At 49.3% G+C, this 23,554-nt stretch overlaps 1 protein-coding gene across 1 annotated transcript in view; it reads right to left on the minus strand.

Annotated features, from left to right (window-relative positions):
* Positions 1–845: 845 nt before the first annotated feature.
* The window catches only part of VWA2 (von Willebrand factor A domain containing 2), a 61,334-nt gene continuing 38,625 nt past the window's right edge, over positions 846–23,554 (minus strand). The window contains 12 exon segments of the mRNA XM_060034367.1: positions 846–1,018; positions 1,658–1,846; positions 1,849–2,208; positions 3,272–3,631; positions 3,634–3,816; positions 4,794–4,901; positions 6,503–6,559; positions 9,569–9,608; positions 9,610–9,701; positions 10,253–10,386; positions 12,885–12,897; positions 14,472–14,653. Coding sequence (XP_059890350.1) covers positions 846–1,018; positions 1,658–1,846; positions 1,849–2,208; positions 3,272–3,631; positions 3,634–3,816; positions 4,794–4,901; positions 6,503–6,559; positions 9,569–9,608; positions 9,610–9,701; positions 10,253–10,386; positions 12,885–12,897; positions 14,472–14,653 — 1,891 coding nt within the window.

Here is a 23,554-nt window from a genome sequence, read left to right on the forward strand (position 1 = left end):
GCTGCTGTTCTAACTTTAAATTCACGAACGGCGGCCACAGGTGGGCCAGAGTGCTGCCCAACGATCATTCTCTACGTCCTCACTCTGGGCCCCTTCTCTCCTAGACAGTTACTAGTTCTCTTCCCTCCTCAACCTCCATGTCTCCCCATCCTCTCTCTCAGCTGAGCAAACAGAAACGCTCGGGGGCTTCCCTGGTGGTGCAGTGGTTGAGAATCTGCCTGCTAATGCAGGGGACACGGGGTCGAGCCCTGGTCTGGGAAGATCCCACATGCCGCGGAGCAACTAGGCCCGTGAGCCACAACTACTGAGCCTGCGCGTCTGGAGCCTGTGCTCCGCAACAAGAGAGGCCACGATAGTGAGAGGCCCGCGCACCGCGATGAAGAGTGGTCCCCGCTTGCCACAACTAGAGAAAGCCCTTGCACAGAAACGAAAACCCAAGACAGCCAAAAATAAAAATAAATTAAAAAAAGAAGGCTCAACATTTAAAAAAAAAGAAACGCTCGGAACTCCCACCGACTTCTACCCACCCACCTGTGCCACATCCTCTGCCTGCCTTTCACTTGCTCCTCCCTCCCAGTCATCAGTTTTCATCAATCAGAGTGTGTGCTCAGCACCATCTAATACACTTCGTGCTGTATTTATTTGCTGTCTCCCTCACTAGAATGGAAGCTCCACGAGGGCAGAGATTCTCTGTCCTGCTTCCTGCTCTGTTCCCCGCACCTAGAATAGCACCTGGGATGTAGGAGGCACCCACTGAATGTTTCCTGCATGAACGAACAAATGATTGATTCCTTCCACTGATGCCCTAGAGCCTCCTTTGGCTGTGGCCCTGGGGCTCAGGACTCTCAGAACAGCACCCCAGCTCCCAAGTGCACGCAGGCGCCCCACTCACGGCTCTCGCAGTGTGCGCCCTCCCGGCCATCGCAGCACCCGCAGCGGTAGCTCCCGTTGTGCAGGACGCAGGTGCCCTCGCTCATGCACAGGCTGGGTGTGCAGAGGTTAACTGGCCGCTTGGCTTCTGCAAGGGAGCACGTGCCAGCAGACCCAGCCTGGGCTGGCCCCGAAGACCCCGCTGTAAGGAAGCCCGGTACAGAGGCGAGGCCACCAGAGCAGAGTCTTACACATCTTAGTGGCTCCGTGGGCCTTTGAGCTACAGGTTAGTTGGGCCCCATACTGCATGGCCAGTCAAAGACCCGACTTCCACCCAGCTTTCCTACACGTGTACAGAGACTCCCTCTCTAGGGCGGGCCGTGCACACAGCAGTGCTTATTGTTATTATCGTGGCCACATGCTTTTTAAAAAGTGGAAAGGATGTCACTGGCAAAGGAAGGCTTGGAGTCAGGCTGTCCTGGCTGTGTCTGCTCCTACCAAGGTCAGTGCCAACCCGGGGTCCTATGGGTATCCTAATTACGTCTTCTTTTTAAGTGGGGTGCATACGTTCTCAAGTTTGGGAAGAGGTGCCTGTGTTAAATTAGCTGCACCTTAAATGTCAGGTGAGTGACATTCGTGTGAGTGTGGCACTTAGCATAAAGCCCGGCATGTGGAAAGCGCCCGGCAGTTGGGAGGACTTGCTGTCCCTGTAATGATGTACATGAAGGCTCGGGCTGAGGTCCTCCCTTGGAGGCGGCCCTGAGGGTGTGGATCGCCCCCTACTCACCTCTGCATATCCACTCGATGAGCGTGTCCTGGTGGTGCCTCAGGTCTGCGTAGGCTGCCACGTGGATCAGGGAGTCCCAGGGACGTGGGAGCCTCCGCAGTGCCTCCCTCAGGATAGGCCCCACGCCCATCACCAAGACAGAGACGCCGTCGTCCCTCAGCTCCTGGGCAGGGACAGCCACGTCCTCTGCCCCCTCCCACCCGTGACCACCACCGCAGCCTTGGGGACACCAGGCCGGGTGCCCCTCTGGACCGTCATCACCTTGTCATAGATGTACAGCAAGGCCGTGCCTGCCGAGCCCACCCCACCCAGGTAGGGGGCCTGGCTCCTGGCCCGCAGCACTGCAGCGCTGGTGAGGTGGGGGTCCCTCCCAAACGCTGTCTGGACCTGGCCGCCATACACCACCAGGCCAATCTGTGTCACGTCAGGGTTCACGTCAAACCGGAGGGCACAGCTTCTCACGAAGCTCTGCATCTGGGCAAAGTCCTCGGGCCCCAAAGAGGTCGAGGCATCCAACGTGAAGACCAGGTCCAGCGACTGGGCCTGGCAGCCTGCAGAACAAGCAGAGTGGACCTCAGCGGGCAGCAAAGTGAGGACTGCCCCGGGGTGAGCGGAGCCCAGGTCAGCCGGTCTGCTGTCTGTGCACTGCAGTATCCGTCCTCCACCCTCTCCTAGAATGGTAGCAGGACACGTGAATGCTCAGCTAGACCACATTCCTAGCCTCCCTGGCAGCCGGGTGTGGCCACGTGACAAGTTCTATATAGTGGGTTGTGATTGCAAGTAATTGTGCGATTTCCAAGTTATGTCCTCAAAAGGAAGCTGCTTGCCTTCCACTTCCCCTCTGCCCTCTTCCTGCTGTCTGAGAAACAGTGACCCTGGAGTTAGAGGTGGAACCACAAGAGAGCCGAGCCACCCTGCTGGCCCTGGCCGCTCACCTCTGAACTGTTATGTGAGAGGAATAAACGTCCACTGTGCGTAAGCCATTGAGCTCCGGGGCCTCACCTGTGCCATTACCGAGTGCCCTCCACGTGCCGTGCACTGTATACAAGGCACTAATTACACCATGTGGACAAAACTGCCAGTGCCTGTCCTTGATCGGCTGACAAACATGAAACCAACAAAGAATTACAAACTATGAGCAGCCATGGAGGAAAGGAGCAGGGTGCTATGAGAGGGACCAGCGGGGGCGGCACGGGTGGGTAAGGATGGGGTTGGGGCTCCTCTGAGGAGCGACATTTCAGCTGAAGACTGAAGATTCAGAACTCCTTGTTAACAACAATAAATAACAATAATAAACAGCGATACCTACAATTCTGAGCGTACACTCTGAGCTTACTGTGTACTAGTGTGCACGGTGCTTGCCTTACTTAATCCTCACAAAAGCCCCTCTGGAGGTACTAGGTACTACTATTAGTCCAATTTTACTGACCAGTAAACTGGGAAGTTACTCATCACAAGGCTAGCATACAGAAGAGTCGGGCCGTGCTTGCGGCCCCCAGTACAGGCCCTGGTTAAGTCGCTACCAAAGGGAGGAAGGGCCTGCCACTGGCCAGCCGGCCCCCGGGTCGGGCGAGGCCGGCCCGCAGCTGGCGCCGGTGCAGGACTGGTCCTTACCTGGGCGCTGCTGGCTGCACAGCTTTCCCCGCAGCTTCGGGATGTGGCGGCACAGGTCCTCCGGGCCGGCGTCGATCATGACGTGCGCTGGGCTACCAGTGACCTCCTCCAGGTCTGCCCGCACGGCCTCGCTGCCCACGCCCAGCAGGAGCAGCATCCAGGCCCTGGCGAAAGTCGCCGGGCCGGCCACCTGGTCCTGAGAGCGCGCCTCGGTCATTAGGACCACGGCCCTGCGGGGCCGGTCCAGGCCCGTTCCGGCGGCGCTCCCGAAGCCGCGCTCCGCCGCCTGCTGCGGGGCGTGGCCTGTCAGGATGGCGCCGCCAGCGAAGGGCAGGTCGTCGAGGCTCCTGACCAGGTCCGCACGTCCCGGTACTCGCCCACGGGCACGGCCACACCCAAGCATGCCCGGGAGCCCTCGCTCAGCGCCCCCGGCACGAACCGCTTCACGGAGGCCTTGGTCCACAGGAAGCCCTCCGGGGTGGCAGCCGCCGAGCCGGCCAGCGGGAAGACGACGTCGGCTCTGCACTCCAGGCTCAGCTTCGGGGCTGCCAGGATCACAGCGGCCGTCGCGCTGTGGAGCACGCAGACCACTGTCCCACCCGGGACCCCCAGGAGCCACGTGGGGCCGGAGCCGCCTCCCTCCCAGGAGGGAGATGAGACACTGACACAGAGGCTTCAGGGCCTAGTGACCAGTGCAGGTCACAGGGTTAGCCACAGCCGGACACAGAGCTCCCTGGCTCCCACCAAGTGTCTCCATCTCACCACTCTTTCAAAAGAAATTTTTCTATAACTTTTTCCCATTATGGTTAGTGCTTCTTGTGTCCTGTTGGAGAAATCTTTGTCTACCCCAAGATCATGAAGATATGCTCCTATGTTTTCTTCCAGAAGTTTCACAACTTTGCCTTTTACATTTAAATCTATGATCCATCTGGACTTGATTTTTTGTGTAGCTTGTGAGGTAGGGAGTCAACATATATATCTTTTTCCCATATAAGTCTCCAACTGACCCAGCACTAGTTTTTAAAAAGTGACTATTTAACAAGTCCCGTCCTACGTGTCAAGCATTGTGCTAAGAATCTTATTTCAAACTCCCATAACCGTAGGGGGTAAAGCCAGTTATTATAATCTTCATTTCACAGTTTTAAATCCAAAAGGGGTTGAAGCTTCTCACTCCTCCTCTTCTTGGAAGAGGGGAGAAGAGACTCAGCCCAGAACCAGGACCCAGTTCGGCCAGCTCCAGCCCACAGCTGGGCTCCACAATGCTCACAGATCAAGCAGCAGCCATTCTAAAGCTAAGAAGCCAGGAGCCGTGTCCTAGCCGGAGCTCCACCACCTGAGTTACTTCTTCATGGAACCCTCAGTGTATCATCTGAGACATCAGATCAGTGGTGTACTTGAAAAGCAGGTGGCCCTAACTCCAGGGCCAGTTCCTACCTAGTAGCTAAAAGGGTGGCAGGTGAGAAGCAGGAACCCCGGCTCCACTGCTCCCCAACAGAGTCTGGGAAGGCCTGTGCACACGTACCGCAGTCAGCCTCCCCTCCAAAGGCTGGCGGGCAGAGGCAGTGGTACCGGTCCAGTCCTTCTGGAACACACGTGCCTCCATTCTGGCAGGGCTGCGAGCCACGGGGGCCTATCAGAGAGATGCCTGTTAACAGCCTGGCACATCAGCCCAGAGATGCGAAGGGGTTTGGCTACCCAGCCACACCAGGGCCCAGCCCCTTTCTTTCCCCAGATGCACTAGGAAATTAGCCTCAACACCTGTAGCAAAGAGGAAAAGGAAAGTAAATGAGGTACGTAAGGCGGGGTTAGGGTGTAGGTGATACCAGACACTCAATGGTGGGCTCAGTAAGGCCCCGTGCGAATTACAGGCTCACTTGGGGATCTGCCAATGGGATCTGGCTCCTGGCTCTGATACTGGGAACACGTGTTATGGACTGAATTCCGCCCCCCCCCCGACCTCCAAATTTATATGTAGGAGTCCAAACCCCCAATACCTTAAAAATGTTAATCTACTACTTGGTGGTGACATGATTGTAATTAAAGTATACACTTCTGGAAGGTAGGAATTATCGAGGGTAACTCTGGGCTCCTAGGCCAGCAGTTCTGTCAGTTGGAGTTTCATGCAAACAACCGAGGGCTCATTAACAGCATCAACAGTGGCCTTTAACTGAGCAGCTATTATGGGGCCAGGTATTGTGCTAAGCGCTACACATGTATAATCTCACTTCACTGATACAACTGGATGAAACAGGTACTGTGAACCGCCATGTCACAGACGAGGAAGCTGAAACTTGACGAACAGAAGTCACGTGCTGAAGGTCAGCTACTTGGAAAGTGGCAGAGCTGGGACTCAAACACAGGTCACTCTGGTTCCAAAACCGTAAGTCCTTGAGCTTTAATTTCTGAGTAGAAACAACCCCACTTTCAGTTCCTCCCATGTGTCAGAGACCAGCCAAGTTGGAACTTTAAAATAAGATGCCCGAAGGATCACCTAACCCCAGGCAGGAAGCACCATCCTGCCTGCACACAAAGCCTCTGGCTCTGCTTCCGAGGGACGGACTCCCGACCTCATCGGGAGTAGCATATCTACACACGCACTGATGCCAAGACACTTCAGTGTGATTTCTGTGCTCCTGGGTCAGTGAGACACACTAGACCCCGGGGTGAGGAGCAGCGAGAGCCCGTTGGGAAGCCAGGCTGCATGATCTTAATGGTATTGAAAAGTCCTCCTGTTTGCTTGCGACTGTGTCGCTGATGAAGCACTTTGGTGGACATCACCTACTGAGTCTTCCCGAGGATCCCTTGTATGGTACCCCCTATCATCCACAGCAGGGAAATGGGGAGCCCAGACATGGGGCAAACATTACCCCCATTTTACAGAGGAGGAAAGTGAGGCTCAGGTATCTTGCCCTGAGTCTGGTGCTAGACGTGAGGCTGTCTGCACAGCTGGGGCTCAGTGCACGCCCTGCTCTGCCTCTTGTCAACGCAAGGGGCCCTGGTTAAGGAAGTAATTCCAAAGCCTTCACTCCCTTTCTCAGTGAAAATGTACCACTGACCAAGGGAGGCATGAGTATGGCATGAGCATGTTCCTCTGCCTCTGAAAATGCCTGTCCCTGTGCCCTGGAGCTCAGTCCAACCCCACGTGCTACCCCAGGAGTGTAAATGCCACTTTGGGAGCCAGCCTAGTCCCAGGGCCAGAAAGAAGAGGAGAATCCAAGAGGCAGACTGTACCTGGGCGGGTGGTCCTGTAGCAGGTGGCAGGGTGGGTTAAGAACACTCTCTTCCAGCCACAACCCAAGGAAACAAATGGTAGAGATCAAAGTTTTAACAGGAGAGGGTGTTTAAAACACTAAAAGCTGACACAAGGTGCCAATGCAAAAGCAAGTCAAGACAGACTTGGTTCTTTTTTTTTTCCTGATTCTACCCAACTTTTGTCTGCACATAGAGTAGGAAATGTTTCAAACTACTCAGACAATTAAAAAAGATAATGGAAGCTGGCTATCATGTCAGAAATTAGAGGTATCTGTGTTCAGTACTCTGAACTACGGCAACAGCTTTCTATTACGAGTTACTTTCTGGGGCCAGCACAAGGAGTGGGGGGTGGGAAATACTGGGATTAGGCGACTGCATTCTGGCTATGTGACCCCAGGCAAGTTACTTTCCTTCTCTGGTCTTCTGTTCCCTCTTCTACATAGCAACTCTGTAGTTTTCAACTGTGTTCCTCAGAGCCTCAGTGGAGAGGGAAGGGGACTGTCCAGGGCTCCCCCAGTACCCCAGCCCCACGCCCCCACCCCAAATGTGCTTTTTCTGGTCTGAATAACAAGTGTCCACATGAGGCTCCGTAGCTCAGGAGGATTTGCAAACCACTGGCTGGTCTCAACGACCTCTGAGGTCGGTTTGAGTGACAACCTTCTGTGACAACACAAGGGCCGCCGTTCCTGTGCTGGCTTCCATGCCCCAGCCATCCCCCATCGTTACTTCAAGGCCTCAGCTACTTGAAGAGACAGCAGTCTCCTTTTCCAGATGGAGAAATGGGTTCAGGGCTGAATTAAGTTGCCCAAAGTCACACGGTTACCAGAACACAGCAGAGCTGGGATCCGAACTCCATCTCCCACTCCAAAGCCCATGCATCCTGCCCGCTGGGCCTCGCCCCCTGGCTCTCCTGAGTCTGCAGGGCGATGGGCCGACCACAGAGGAGTGGGTCCTCGTCCCTCGGGCAGAAAGTCCTCCTCTTGGCTGGCAGCAGCTCCATGGATGGCCTCATCTAAGGAGATTCTCCTGGGGCCTTCGCGACAAAGTTCTCTAAAACTTGCCAAAGAGCACTTCTCCCGGGGAGATCCCACCCAGGGCTGCTCACCTGGCGGGCAGGCTAACTGGGCTCACCTCTAGGGCCGGGGCTTTCCTGAGGCAAAACATCCACTTGGGATAAAAGCCAAGTCAACTACGAACTCAAGGGGTCGCTGAAATCAAAACTGTGCCAAGCTGCCAGCTCATTAAAAAGAACTCTTCTCCCCCTCCACGTCTACTCCTCATCAAACCACAGGTCCTAGCCCAGAAGGCTCCACGGGCCCTGCCCTCCCTACCCAGGCCTACAGGAGCCAGCGCTGTTGAGCAGACACTATCCACAGGGCTTCGCCTGGGCCTGTGCTCAGCTAGTCCCCCACCTCCCTCAGGTCTGGTTCCTGCCCACTCTAATTAAAGCTGCACCCCTACCCTCTACTTACCCCACCCTGTCCCACCCCGCATCCTTTCCCCTATTGCACTTACCACCACCTAATAGTTCATTTAGGTATTCACTTTGTTCACTGCTGCCTCTTGCTCATGAGAGCAGATTTGTTTCCGAGACGCTCATGCTGATTCCCCAGGACCTGGGGCAGTGCTGGGAACTTAGGAGAGCCTCGGTGAGTATTTCTTGAATGAGGGGATTGATGAAAAGCCTACTATATGCATTATTCTAGGAGCCTGCAACGTCAGTGCATTCTACGAATTACCTCGCTGCCTGCAACGTCAGTGCATTCTACAAATTACCTCGCTGCCTGCAACGTCAGTGCATTCTATGAATTACCTCGCTGCGTGCCCCTGGCAATCCTCCGGGGGCAGGTCCTGTTATCACCCCCTTGCTGAATGTGGAAACAGACAGCAGGAGGTTCCCAGCTCACTAGTGGTGATGCCCCCAGAGTCTGAGCACATAGCCATGAAGTGTACTCTACCCACCAGCCTCTCCCAGGGCTCCCGGCTCTGGACGCCTCTGCCCACTGCTACCCGGTTCCCACATCTTTCGAGACTGCTCAAGCAACCCCTCCTCCATGACGTGTGGCGAGGACAGGCCCCATCCCAGCACTTGGGAGGCTCTCTCTGGACCACGAGCTTCTTGGAGCCGCGACTGTGCCTGCCTCCTCGCTGGACCCTGCCTGGCTCACCGTGAGTCCTTAAACATGTTCACCAGGGAATGAAGAACTACCTCCTTTCACTCGGAAGTGCAGGTTCGGAAGAGAGCCTCTAGTGGCCTCTGACATGGCAAGAGGCCCCACTTCCTCTGATCCACATGGGGGGCACCGCCCTTCCCTGCCGAGATGGCGTTCGGACTCTGCATCGACCCAACACGGCCCTCACGGCTTCTCAGCCGCTCCATCTCACTGCTGTGGGCACTCTGATCTCATCACTGAGGCCAGGCCAAGGGGCCAAGGTGCAGCTGGTTCAAACGCTACCCTGGCCCTCCAGAAAGGACTAGAGGGCGAGGTCATGAGCTCCTGACCAGGTGCCATACTGAAGGTGGTCCGGATGAAGGGGACGATCTGGGGGTCTGCGGGGCAGTGGCTGAGAGCCGGGCGGCAGGTGCCCTTGAATGCCTGAGCTCCGGCCCTGAAGAATCCAGCATTCTTCACAGCCTCCACATCCGGAATCCATCGAAGCACCATAAGCCTCTGGCCTTGCTCAGCCCCCACACACGTGGAAACTGGTGATCGGAGGGACCAGATTAGCAGACCACTATCCCAAGTCCAGACCACCGCCCTGTCAGACCAGCTTCTGGCTGAGTTACCAGCCTTCAGAATGGCTGGGACCCAGGCCCGGGGCTCCTGGGCGGTGTGTCTAAAAGGCTCTGACACTGAGTAGCTGTGCCCCTGCCTGGGTCCCCGGAGCTCTGTCCCTGCCTCCCTCCCAGGTCTCCTCCGATCCCTGTCACACACTCCACAGCCAAGGCCCCGGAGAGCCGTTCTCCCTGCAGCCCATGAGCACTTGGCCGTCCCCGTCCAGGCCCTGCCCACAGGCTCTGACCCCACACCTTGTGGACAAACCTGGAAAAGGGACAGGGAGCAGCCAGCACGGCCTTGGTCCCCCCGAGATCCCCTCCGGCACGGGGCCTGGCCAGCAAGCTGCCTGACCATCTCTAGCGTCTTGCGCTCACAGGGGTGAGGCTGGACCTTGCAGTCTGTGTCCACCGTGCATACCCGAGGCAGGGAAGACAGGGTTACGCCTCCTTCCTCCCACCACCCTCAGCCTCGGCTCTTTCCCAGCAGAGTACACGGGGGAGGGGCAGCCGGTCTCCGAGCATCTCCTCTGCACAAGCCCCGCCCCACACCGCTCTTCCATCCTGTGCACACGTGTACCTTTTTTTTTTTTTTTTTTTTTTTACAACGTACTTCACTCTAGCTCCTGGATGGAGCCTGACAAAGATGACTGGGAATACAGGGATCGCACCCCCAGATGAGGCCTCCCTGTGCTGACAGCAGGGGAGGGGACCCCACCGGATCTGAGCCTCTCTACCCCGTGCGACAAGTTCGGAATTCCCAGCCTAGAACCCCACAGGGCCTGACACAGGGCGGTAGAACAGAGCAGAGGGCCCCAGGGCCGAGGCTGCTGGGCTCCATTCCTCTTCCCTCCCTCTCAGGGGGACCTCCGGCCTTGGGGAACCCTCCTCACCCCCATCCCGCTTGCATACAGGCGAGGCCACCCCTTTCCACACGGAAAGGCCTTACTCACCCGGAGAGGCAATGGTGCACGTGGCAGAGCCGCCGAGGGTGCTGGAGAGGCTGTGGGCGGCTTCCTCCACCTGCTCGGCCATCAGCACGTGCTGCTCCCTTGGCTCGCTGGCCAGCGTGCGCAGCTCCTCCCACCTGTGCCCCGAGCCCCCGGCCGAGAAGTTACAATGGCTCATCGCCCCACACTCACCCACCTCCTATCCACCCGTCTCCTAGACGCTGGGCTCCCTGTGGACAGCCCCGCCACCCACTACTGCAGGAGCCACAGAGCTGCAACCTCATCCACCCAGGATGCAGGTAAGGTCTAGAAGTGAAGCACAGAAGGACCTCGAGGATGCTCAGCCATGGGTCATAACGTGCACACGCTCCAGTCCCCGAACTTCCTCAGAGGAGAGCCTCACACTCAAACCATCGGCTCTTATTTGAGACAGGGTCCTAACAGATTTAGTCGTCTGGTTTTGCAACCTATAGCTGATGAGAAAAATTTAACCAGAGGGCTTCCCTGGGGGCACCGTGGTTAAGAATCTGCCTGCCAATGCAGGGGACACGGGTTTGAGCCCTGGTCCGGGAAGATCCCACATGCCGCGGAGCAACTAAGCCCGTGCGCCACACTACTGAGCCCGGGTACCACAACTACTGAAGCCTGCACGCCTAGAGCCCGTGCAACGAGAAGCCACCCAATGGGAAGCTCGCGCACCGCAACGAAGAGTAGCCCCTGCTCATCGCAACTAGAGAAAGCCCATGCGCAGCAACGAAGACCCAACGCAGCCAAAAATAAAAATAAATTTAACTAGAAAGGAAATGAAGGAACGTGGTTCTAGGTGACAGCAAGAGAAGAACAAACAGGGACAGCTAGTAACAGAAAAGAAAAAAAAATCCTGAAGAATTATAAATAGTGGCAATAAGAACTGAAAGGCCAGCAACATGAGGCCGTGTAGAGGCAGGAGCTGGCGCAGCTCCACAATCAGAGGGCACTGCTAGTGTCCAGAACAGAAATGCTGTGGGGGATGATGACCGTAGGGCATGAAGAAAGGGTTAAATGATGTTGAGAAACCTGTTTTTAAGAAGACAAGGCAGTCAGTGACACATTTAGAATCCTGCCTATCAAGAATTCATCAAAACAGACCACAGCTTGGCAATACAGCAAAACCTTCACGTATCTCTAAACCTCCTAATGTAAAGCTCCCCATCCTCCTCTGAAGCCACAGAGACCAGACACTTTGCCCAGCATCTGGGACAGCGCCTGGCACACAGAGGGGCTCCTCAGTTCCGGACTCACATTAGCATTGAGCGGGCAGCTCTGCCGGGCCGCACCCTTAGCTCTCCCGGCCCCCAAACAGACCTTCTTAAAAGCTCCCTGGGTAATTCAGATGCTCAGCCAGAGTTGAGAACCATCAGAGAAGGGGCTCAATGTACACTAAAAGGGGGAAAGAGTTTGAACGGGCAACAGTCTTTAATCTCACACTGCAGTGGTTCTCAGACTTTGGCGGCATCAGAATCACTGAGGGGCCAGAAAAACCACAGATCGAGGCTCCTTTTGCCCCAGAGTTTTGGACTCAATGCAGTGGGGCCTGAGTGTGTGCATTTCTAGCAAGCTCCCAGGTGATGCTGTTACTGCTGGTCCAAGGAACACACTTGGAGAACCACTGGTCAACAGGGAGCTGGCCTCTTACTAGGAGTGGGGAGGGGTCAGGTAGCCCTGGAAATCCAACAGGCTTTCTCAGAGGCTTCCTGTGTCTGCAGCTCAGGTCTTCATATCTGAGCCGTGCCCCCTCTTCTGAGCAATGGCTTCTTGATTTCCCTACACTAGGGATGCTCAAAATACGGTCTGTGGGCCAGTGAAGAGCCCCGAACTGTTTCACCCTGATTCAGAATCCGATAAGTATAGACACCAAGCATTTAGAAACTAATCGTACAGCAACTTGACAGTCATTTTATGTCTGTTGGGTCAAATAATAAATATCTGAGTTTCTATTTTGTTTTTATTTCATCTTTCCAGCAACTCATTTTTATTGTATTTTTTTTTAAAAAAAGTATCCGTTCATGATGGATTAGGAAAAAAAACAAACTGGACCTTCACCACAGATAGTTTGAGAAGCGCTACTCCAGCCAGCAGCTGGAGAAGAAAGCCCCAGAACGGACCAGTATTTCCACCCATGGGAGATTCTATCCTCAGTGACAAACCTTTGGGCAAATACTACGTGCAAGGCACTCTATTTGGCCCTATGTGGGGATGAGGGTGGGCAGGGAGCCATGAAGTAACGCCCACTCTCCTCTCTCAAGGGGTTTATACTCCTTATATCTGAGGACACAGAAAGAGCCAGCCATAAGGCAGCTTGTGTCTAATACCAACTTACTGGCAATGACAACAATAATGGTGGTGGTAGCTGTCATCATCGTCACCAGGACACTGCACAATCGGGGCAGCCCCATGGTACCTACAACCTCAGTCCCCTTCTATCTTCTTCCTCTTTCTGCACTTGCTGGTCCACGCAGCACTCAGCTCCTGGTGATCTTATTTAGGCTTTAAATACCATCGTCAGTTTCAATCTCGATGCCTGTCCTTTCTCCTCTGCTCCAGACTCTCGTATCCAACTCTTTACTCAGCTTCTCTACTTAGATGGCTGATACACATCTCAAACTTGACTTGTCTGAAACAGAATTTAATTTCCTTTGTTCCTTTCCCACTCTTTCTCTTTTCAGTAAATAGCACCACCATTCACACAGGAGTTCAGGCCAAAATCTTTGATTCTTCTCTCACACACCCACATCCAATACACCATTCACTCCATTGCTCTGCCTTCCAAAAGCATCCTAAATCCAGCCACTCCTCAGCGGGGTCACAGCTGCTTCCCTACTGCAAACCATCATAATCTTGCATGTGAGCTGCTCCAAAGGCCTCCTAACTAGACTCCCCACTGCCCCTATTATTGCTTCTCCCTCTGCCTCACCCACCAGTCTATTCTCTCTACCTTGCAGTCAGTGTGATTTTCTAAAAATGTAAGCCAATTCATGTAATTTTCCTGCTCAAACCCCCCACCCCAAAGACTTCCCAGACTACTCATTACAAACTTTAGTCTCTACAATAACCCACAAAAGCTCTAGACCTAACTCCTGCCCACCTCTTCTACCTTATTTCTTATAATTCACCCCTTGCTTGCTGGGCTCCAGCCACTCCTGGCTGTCTCACTGTTTCTATCACACACCGAGCTAGCTGCTGCCTCAGGGCCTTTGCACTTTCCATCTGCCTGCCTTGCCTGCTCTTTTCCCTGTTATTTGGAAGGCTTGTTCCTCACTCAAGTTTCTGCTCAAAAACCAACTCTTCAAAGGAGCCTTGCCAGACCCCCCTATCTAAAACAGCTGTCCTCTCTATTCCCATCACTCTGTAACCTCTTCCCTACTTTATTTTTCTCCTTTGAATTTTATTTCCACCTGAAACTGTTACTTATTTATTCACTCCTTTTTTTTTTTTTTTTTAAATCTAGTTCCTTTCCTAGAACAGAAGCTCCATCAGGGCAGGGACTTTGTATTGCTGTCTGTGCATCCTGAGAACCTAGAATAGTGTCTGGCACGAGGAAGACAACATACATTTATTGACTGAGAGAATAAATAATGTACAGTTGGTCCTCTGTATCTGTGGGTTCCACATCCATGGATATGGGTGGCCAACTAAGGGACTTAAGCATCCATGGGTTTTGGTATCCATGGGTCCTAGAACCAACCCCAAGGAACAACTATACTAAAATTAATAAAGAGATTTCTATGTATAGGCACAGTGCTCAGACCAAGAGTCATTTCACTTGATACCCACAAATGACAACAGCCCCACTGAGGTCACCTCCATTTTCAGGGTTGAGAGCATTGAGGAACTGTGTCCCCCTCTCCTCTAGGAAGGCCTATTCCTGCATCTGGCTCCTGACCCACCCTGTGCAGTTGGATGAGTCCATGAACTTCCATTTCTGCCCAGATAAATTAGAGTCAAGTTTCTGACACTTGAAATCAAGTATTCAGACTAAATTAAAGACGATGCAAACTCTCAGACTTCCAAAGACTTGGCGGTCCCCTTGTGCCAGCAACAACACAGCAAAGTGACAAAAAAACGGATCCAGGAAGGATCAGGATGGTTTTCCCAGCTCCCCTCTCTTCCCATGGCTGCGACGTCCCCAGGCTGACCCAGAGGGCTGACCCCGCGTGACCAAATCTCTTACTGGGAAGCAGACCCCCACAGCAAACACAGGTGGCGCCCCTTTGCTTCAGCTGCTTGGCTGGCAGGGCCACATGCCCTTGGGACCTCCCGTCAGTGACAATGATGGGGACCTGGGGCACAGAGGCAGTTCTGCCCCCAGGGAATCCTTTATGCAGAAGGTATTTCAGAGCAAGGCCCATCTCTGTACGTCCTCCTCTGAGCTCACCCAGAAGGAAAAAAACAAAGAAGAAAGAGTCAGCGGACCAGAGATGAAGTTGGAATGAGAGCCTGAAATGATGGCCACCTTCTTCCAGCAGAGACTCAAAGGGACAATTCCAGCATGAGATATGCACTCTCTCACCATCTAAACCACAAGAATGATGAAGAGAAATGAACTTTTCCCCTGGACTTAACACTCCCCCTATACATCTCTGTTGTGTTATGTAACAATGACATTCTTTGTGTATGTGTTTGCTGTCTCTCGCCATGGTGTCTCCGGGGCACAATTCTCCTCGTTTGTCTAACACCCACCTCCCATCTCCCCAGCCCCATACCATTCCCTTCTTGTTACAGCTCAACATCTCCTTGGGGTGGGAAAGCAGATAAATGAGTTTCATAAGAATTTATGGGCGTGAAGGACGGGGCTTTGCGGCAAGGGTCTGATGAGGCCTCGCTTTGATGCAAGGGTCCGTGATCAGGCCTCTCTGTCCCACTTCCAAGTTCAGGGTTGGGCGCTGGAAGGCTGAACCGTTTGACTGCTTTCAGATCAGGGCAGGTTACGGTGGTCCCATCTCATCAGGATGCTAAGATTCTCTAATCCTCACAGCCTAGTTACAGGGACTGTCGACTGAGCTTGGAATCCCAGCACAGAATCCCTACTGAAGCTCGCCATAGGAGGCTCGTGCAAACGTCCTCAGAGGGTGGACTGCCAGCTCTGTCAACTGGGAAGAAAATAATATGACTCACTACAATAGATTTTGGGCAAAACCCTTCAGTGGATGGTAATAGATGAGGAATCCCCTGCTCAGAGACCAGTAATACTAACTTAATATTTACTGTGCACTTACCACATGCCAGGCACCACTGTGCTAAGAGTGTGTGTGTGTGTGTGTGTGTGTGTAAAGGTGCTTGGCTCATATAATTCTCACCACAGCTCTGAGACAGGGGAGTTCAGAGAAGAGAAGGGCCTTAGCTAAGGTGACACAGCTCATGGGTGGTGAGGTAGGACTTGAACCCTCCACTTCCAGAGCCCAAGTTCTTAATCATCAGGCTACACAGCCTGCCTCTCCCCAGCCAGTGGAGGTCAGAACTGCAGTTGAAACCCAGTCCAGCTAATTCCAAAGCCAATGGTCATTCCTCTGCAGACTTGCGCCTAACAGGCATGGAAAATGGGCGCCCATTCATTTATGTACTATCTAAGAGACCACACGGCCGGCAGAGCTTTAAAATATTTACTCTATGGCTCTTTGCTGAAAAGGTTTGCTGACCCCTACTCTATACTGTTCTAAATGGTTTCAAAACACTTTTCGCCAAAAGCCAGGAGCTCCCTGTGCCTTCCCCCTGGCAGGGTCCCCCACAAGCCTCTGGCTGTGGCCCTGCATCCTTAGCTTCTCAGCCAGACTTCGCTTTCTCTCCTCAAAACACCCCCGCACCCCTTGCCCATCTAATCATCACTTCTTTCCGTATGGATTCAAAGCTTCAGGACCAGGAAAAAAAGCACTTGTTCTCCGCAACTCTGTTCTTGTTTCTCATACAGGTCTACCCTCGGCCCCTCCAGAGTTAACCTTTGTTTTCCCTTTTCAATCCAGATTTTCTGAGTGGGTCTGGGCCCCGCTCTTCATAGCTACCAGCCTGTGGCTAGAGAGAAATTCAATTTCAAGGCCATGAGGGCCCAGACTACAACTCCACGGACCTCTGGGGTGTCCGCTTCCACATCGCTTAGTGCACAAATGCCCGTGCCGGCCACCCTCTCCACCTCTGCACCTGACCTGCTGGCTTCTGACCGACCGAGCGCAGGTGAGATTCCTAACAGCATCTGAACCCCGGGAAATGAGAAGAAACCCTGCTACCTCCACTTTTCTTATTCCACGGGGTGTTTCTCACAGAGACTGTTCTGAGCTCATCGTCTGGCTCCAGACAGGAAGGTCTGAGGCCAGAATCTAAGGTTTTTCTAATTTCTCTCCAATGGGACTAAACTAGGTAGAAAGTGAAGGTTCACAGATGGACTGCTGTTTATGATAGAAACGCGTGGACGATTAAGAACAAGGGCGCAGACACTAGTCCCGTGAGATACTGGCCAGCTAAACTTGGCAACGTTACTTGGTCTGACACTCCTGTTAAACCTGCTAAAGTAGAAAAAGTAACAGTATTGTTTGAAGATTAAATGCTGTATCCAGTGTCTGCTAGTACCTAGTAAGCACTCCATCAGTGGTCATTATAATGAACTACCTAGCAGCCTCTTCTAAGAAGTTTACCTTTTGAGTTAGTCTCAAATTCTAGTCAGCATGAAAGTCCCTTAGGAGATTTACTAATGTGGATTTTCAGATTCCATCCTCCCAGAGTCCAAATTGGTGGGTGTGTGACCAGGCCTGAGAATCTATCAATACATTTTAGACCCGCCTCCCCTTTCCCACCCCCAGTGATTCTGATGCAGGTAGTTCATGGAACAGACTTCGAAAAATAATTCATAAGAACACTCACTGTAGGTACAGGGATGTCGATTACGGGAGTTTTTGTTGTTGGTGCTTTCCGCAATGGACAAAAATCCTGGAATCAAGCTAAATGTGTCCTTTTAGGGGTCTGATTTACTATATTGTAAGAGCTCAATTCATTGATTACATAACCATTAAAAAGGATCAACATGAAAAATAATGCAGCTTTATGCAAAAATACAAATAATATTAAGTAAAAAAAAAATAGAGCAAAGTGCTTTGTAATTTTAACTATTCTAAAAACTATGTTTAAATGTTAATGCAGCTTGAAAGAGGCCAGAGCTGGCTATAAAAGGCTTTGTGCTAAAGAAAGGGGTCATTGCTATTTCTGCAGAGCTACTCAAACACGGTACAACTTTGATAAAGCTACAGATGGGGTCCAAAAGAAAAAAAAAATTCAATCACAGAAAACTCAGAGTCATGTTACGTGAAATTAATCAGATGATGGAACAGACGTGCACAGCCCTCTGGCCAGACTTCTAGACATTCGGTAGCCAACTGCTGGCCGTGTTTTATCTGATTTTAGGTTATCATGGGGTACAACACTGTAAGGTTTGATTGTAGTATTTTTTAAACTTATTACAAAGTAGCAATAAGGTGACTGTCACAGTGTCTTCTTAGTCATTTCAAAACATGCTTTTAGGGGACTGCATTGATCTGGAAAGGCAAGTGTTCTGGGTTTTGGGGACAGCTGTGCTCGTCCGTCGAGAATTTAAAACTCCACTGAAGAAAAAAGGTAAAGAGCCCTGGGCAGGTCATCGCTCCCATTCGGCCAACATTCCTCTGTTATTAGTAAGAGTGTCTTAACGTTCAATGTCCTCAATGACCCTGCAACCGTGGCCCAAAAACCAGGAACTGCCTCCTTTTCTTGTTTGTTGTCTTACAGCCAACCTGGGATACACAAATGCTAACCATTCTCATCCCCAAAAGAAGAGCTGACCTTGTTCAGACACGTAAAGAGGCATCTTTCTCCACCCCCCGTGTCCTCATCTGGTGCATCCTCAATGCATCTCCGCATGTCATGGGTTATGAATAACAGCCCTTAGTTACGATTTTCAGCACAGCTGACAAGGGGCTCAACTAATTACTTAGGGGGCAGGGGTGGAGGGGGAGGTCGGAGAGAGGTGGGAAAGGACAGCTCCATGGGGCCTCCTGGACGCACAGTGCGACCCTGTGGTCCCGGCCAAGTCACCTGCTCCTCCCCAACCTCAGTATCCTCTTCCATAAAATAAGGGGTTGGAAGAGGTACTGGGTGATCTCTATAGAGTACCTTTTGGTACCAAGTCACTTAAATTGGCTTAGTTTTTCACAAGAGAGCAGGGCTGAGTCATTTGAGTCAAAGTCCCCCAAACGTTTTTGACTTTCAGTCCTAAATTTAAAACATTAGGTTACTTTTTCTTCTGCAAATGTTTTTGTGTATATAATGGGTACAAAAGTTTTTATAACAATAAAATATCAATAATGATATAATTCACATACCACAGAATTCACCATTTTAAAGTACAAATGTGGTTCTTAGTATAATTCAGAGTTGTACAACCATCACCACTACCTAAATCCAAACTCTTTTCATCACCCCAGAAAGAAGCTTTATACCTATTAGCAGTCATATCCCGCCTCCCCACATGCCCTGGAAATGACTAATCTACTTTCTGTCTCCACAGATTTGCCCATTTTAGACTATTTCATATAAATGAAATCATACAATACGTGACCTTTTATGTCTGGCTTGTTTCACTTAGCATTTTAGTTAAGCATCTTGCCTCTTGGCCATTTTGATGTCCTCTTTGGAAAAATGTCTATTTAGTTCTTCCGCCCATTTTTTAACCAGATTGTTGGGTATTTTGTTATTGCTTGTATGAGTTCTTTATATATTTTGGATAATAACACCTTACCTGATATATGGTTTGCAAAATTTTTCTCCAATTCTGTAGGCTGCCTTTTCATTTTGTTGTTTCTTTTGCTGTGCATAAGCTTTTGAGTTTTATGTAGTTCTATCTGTTCATTTTTGCTTCTATGAATAAATTACATTTTGTGTACCCATTCATCCATTGGATTTTGGCTATCATAAATAACACTGCTGTGAACATCACTGTACATGTTTTTGTGCAGGCATATGTCTTTGTTTCTCTTGGAGTGGAATTCCTAGGACATGTGGTAACTCTATGTTTAACATTTTGAGGAACTGCTGTACTGTTTTCCAAAGTTGCTGCACCACTTTACAATCCTACCAGCAGCGTATGAGGGCTCCAATTTCTCCACATCTCTGTCAACACTTGTTATTGTCTGTCTTTCATTTTATCCCTCCTAGTGGGTGTGAAGTGGTATCTCATTATGGTTTTGATTTGCATTTCCTTAATGACTAATGATGTTGAGCATCTGTTCATGTGCTTATTGGCCATTTATATATCTTCTCTGGAGAATAGTCTATTTACAAGGTTTCTTATTGAGATGATGAAAATATTCTAAAATTAGATGATGGTAATAGTTGGATAACCCTGAAAATATACTAAAAACCACTGAACTGTACACATTAAAGGTGTGAACTTTACAGTATTTTAATTATATCTCAATAAAGCTGTTTTAAATAAATTAGTGTGTATAACACTCCTAGGCCAGGGGGCAGTGGGAAGAGACCTTTTAAAAGTGCCAATTCTAAGTATCACTGCCCAGAGTGATTTAGCAGGTCTGGAGACAGCCCAGGCACCTGCACTTTAACATACTCCCTAAGCAATTCTGACTCAGACCATCTGACCAAAGACCTCACTTTGACAAGTACTGCTCAGTGTGTCTGGGCCCAAGATACAGAAGTGGGGATGCCACTGTTCTCTACAGGAACCATTCGTGGAGGGCCCAAGGGTAGAAGGCTCCAAGGGAACATGGAAAGGTCAACGTACACTAATATCACTTTTAAAAAACATATTAACGTGCTTTTTCCTTTGAACTTTCTTGTATTTGACTTGCTGCTCATTCTGCACCCAAGGTCAGAGGAAAGGGCTGGGATAAACAACCTAAGATGAAGTCACTGGGGATGGGGGCAGTAACAAGATGGCTGGGTAGAAGGACGTGAGCTCACCCCCCTCACGAAAACACCGAAATTACAACTAACTGCTGCACAACCATTGACAAAAAACTGCTGGAACTTGCCAAAAAAGATATCCTACATCCAAAGACAAAGAAGCAGCCACAACAAGATGGTAGGAGGGGCACAACTGTGATAAAATCAAGTCCCATACCCACTGGGTGGGCAACCCACAAACTGGAAAATAATTATATCTCAGAGGTTCTCCTATAGGAGTGAAAGTTCTGAGCCCCACATCAGGCTCCCCAGCCTGCAGGTCTGGCATCAGGAGGAGGAGCTCCCAGAGCACCTGGCTTTGAAGGCCAGCAGGGTTTGATCACAGGAGCTCCACAGGACTGGGGTAACAGAAACTCCACTCTTGGAGGACACACACAAGGTCTAGTGCACACCAGGACCCAGGAGAAAAAGCAGTGACCTCATAAGAGCCTGGGCCAGACCTACCTGCTGGTATCGGAGGTGGGGGTAATTACCTTAAACATAAACAGATTAAATGCTCCAAACAAAAGACACAGACTGGCTGAAATGGATACAAAAACAAGACCTATGTATATGCTGTCTACAACAGACCCACTTAAGATCTAGGGATACATACAGGCTGAAAGTGAGTAAATGGAAAAAGGTATTCCATGCAAATGGAAATCAAAAGACAGCTAGATTAGCAATATTCAGATCAGACAAAACAGACTTTAAAATAAAGACTGTTACAAGAGATAAAGAAGGATACTACATAATGATCAAGGGATCAATCCAAGAAGAAGATATAACAATTGTAAATATATATGCACCCAACACAGGAGCACCTCAATATATAAGGCAAATACTAACAGCCATAAAAGGAGAAATCAACAGTAACACAATAATGGGGGGGGGGGCTTTAACACACCACTTTCATCAATGGACAGATCATCCAGACAGAAAATCAATAAGGAGACATGGGCCTTAGATGACACATTAGATCAGAGGGACTTAACTGATATTTATAGAGCATCCTGTCCAAAAGCAGCAGAACACAGATTCGTTTCAAGTGCACATGGAACATTCTCCAGGACTGATCACATGCTAGGCTACAAAGTAAACCTCGGTAAATTTAAGAAAACTGAAATCATATCAAGCATCTTTTCTGACCACAACGCGATGAGAACAGAAATAAACAACAAGAAAAAAACTGTAAAAAACACAAACATGTGGAGGTTAAACAATATGCTACTAAACAACCAATGAATCACTGAAGAGATCAAAGAGGAAATCCAAAAATACCTAGAGACAAATGAAAATGAAAGTATGATGATCCAAAACCTATCGGATGCAGAAAAAGCAGTTCTAAGAGGGAAGTATATAGCAATACAATCTTACCTCAGGAAACAAGACAAATCCCCAATAAATAACCTAACCTTACACCTAAAGCAATTAGAGAAAGAAGAACAAACAAAACCCAGAGTCATTAGAAGGAAAGAAATCATCATAAAGATTACAGCAGAAATAAATGAAATTGAGACAAAGAAAGTGATAGAAAAGATCAATGAAACTAAATGCTGGTTCTTTGAAAAGATAAGCAAAATTGATAAACCTTTAGCCAGACTCATCAAGAAAAAAAGGGAGCAGGCTCAAATCAATAAAATTAGATATGAAGAAGTTACAACTGACACCAAAGAAATACAAAGGATCATAAGAGACTACTACAAGCAACTATATGCCAATAAAATGGACAACCTAGAAGAAATGGACAAATTTTAGAAAGATACAATCTCCTAAGACTAAACCATGAAGAAATAAAAAATATGAACAGACCAATCACAAGTACTGAAATTGAAACGGTGATTTAAAAACTCCCAACAAACCAAAGTGCAGGACCAAATGGCTTCACAGGTGAATTCTATCAAACATTTAGAGAAGAGTTAACACCTATCCTTCTGAAACTCTTTCAAAAAATTGCAGAGGAAGGAACACTCCCAAATTCATTCTATGAGGCCACCATCACCTTTATACCAAAACCAGACAAAGATACCATAAAAAAAGAAAATTACAGGCCAATATCACTGATGAACACAGACACAGAAATCCTCAACAAAATACTAGCAAACTGAATCCAACAATACACTAAAAGGATCATATACCATGATGCAAGGATCATGGTATATCTCAGGGATGCAAGGTATATCCCAGGGATGCAAGGATTTTTTGATATCCGCAAATCAATCACTGTGATATACCACATTAACAAACTGAAGAATAAAAACTGTACGATCATCTCAAAAGATGCAGAAAAAGCTTTTGACAAAATTCAATACCCATTTATGATGAAAACTCTCCAGAAAGTGGGCACACAGGGAACTTAACTCAACATAATAAAGACCATATATGACAAAACTACAGCCAACATCATACTCAATGGTGAAAACCTGAAAGCATTTCCTCCAAGATCAGGAACAAGACAAGGATGTCCACTCTCGCCACTTTTATTCAACATAGTTTTGGAAGTCCTAGCCATGGCAATCAGAGAAGAAGAAGAAATAAAATGAATTCAAATTGGAAAAGAAGTAAAACTGTCACTGTTTGCAGATGACACGATACTATACATAGAAAATCCTAAAAGAAAACTACTAGAGCTCATCAATGAATTCAGTAAAGTTGCAGGATACAAAATTAATACACAGAAATCTGTTGTACTTCTATACACTAACAACAAAAGATCAGAAAGAGAAATTAAAGAAACAATCCCATTTATCATTGCATCAAAAAGAATAAAATACCTAGGTAAACCTACCTAAGGAGGCAAAAGACCTGTACTCCAAAAACAATGTGATGCTGATGAAAGAAATCGAAGCTGAAACAAACAGATGGAAATATATACCATGTTCTTGGATTAGAAGAATCGATATTGTCAAAATGACTATACTATCACAAGCATGCTACAGATTCAATGCAATCCCTATCAAATTACCAATGGCATTTTTCACAGAACTAGAACAAAAAAATTTTAATTTGTATGGACCCCGAATAGGCAAAGCAATCTTAAGAAACAAAAATGACACTGGAGGAATCAGGCTCCCTGACTTCAGACTATACTACAAAGCTACAGTAATTAAAACAGTGTGATACTGGCACAAAAACAGAGATATCGCTCAATGGAACAGGAAAGCCCAGAAATAAACCTATGGTCAATTAATCTATGACAAAGGAGGCAAGACTATACAATGAAGAAAATACAGTCTCTTCAATAAATGGTGCTGGGAAAACTGGATAGCTACATGTAAAACAATGAAATTAGAACATTCTCTAACACCATACACAAAAATAAATTCAAAATTGATTACAGATCTAAAT

Source organism: Delphinus delphis, chromosome 16 (assembly GCF_949987515.2).
Source record: "Delphinus delphis chromosome 16, mDelDel1.2, whole genome shotgun sequence".
NCBI classification, from domain to species: domain Eukaryota; kingdom Metazoa; phylum Chordata; class Mammalia; order Artiodactyla; family Delphinidae; genus Delphinus; species Delphinus delphis.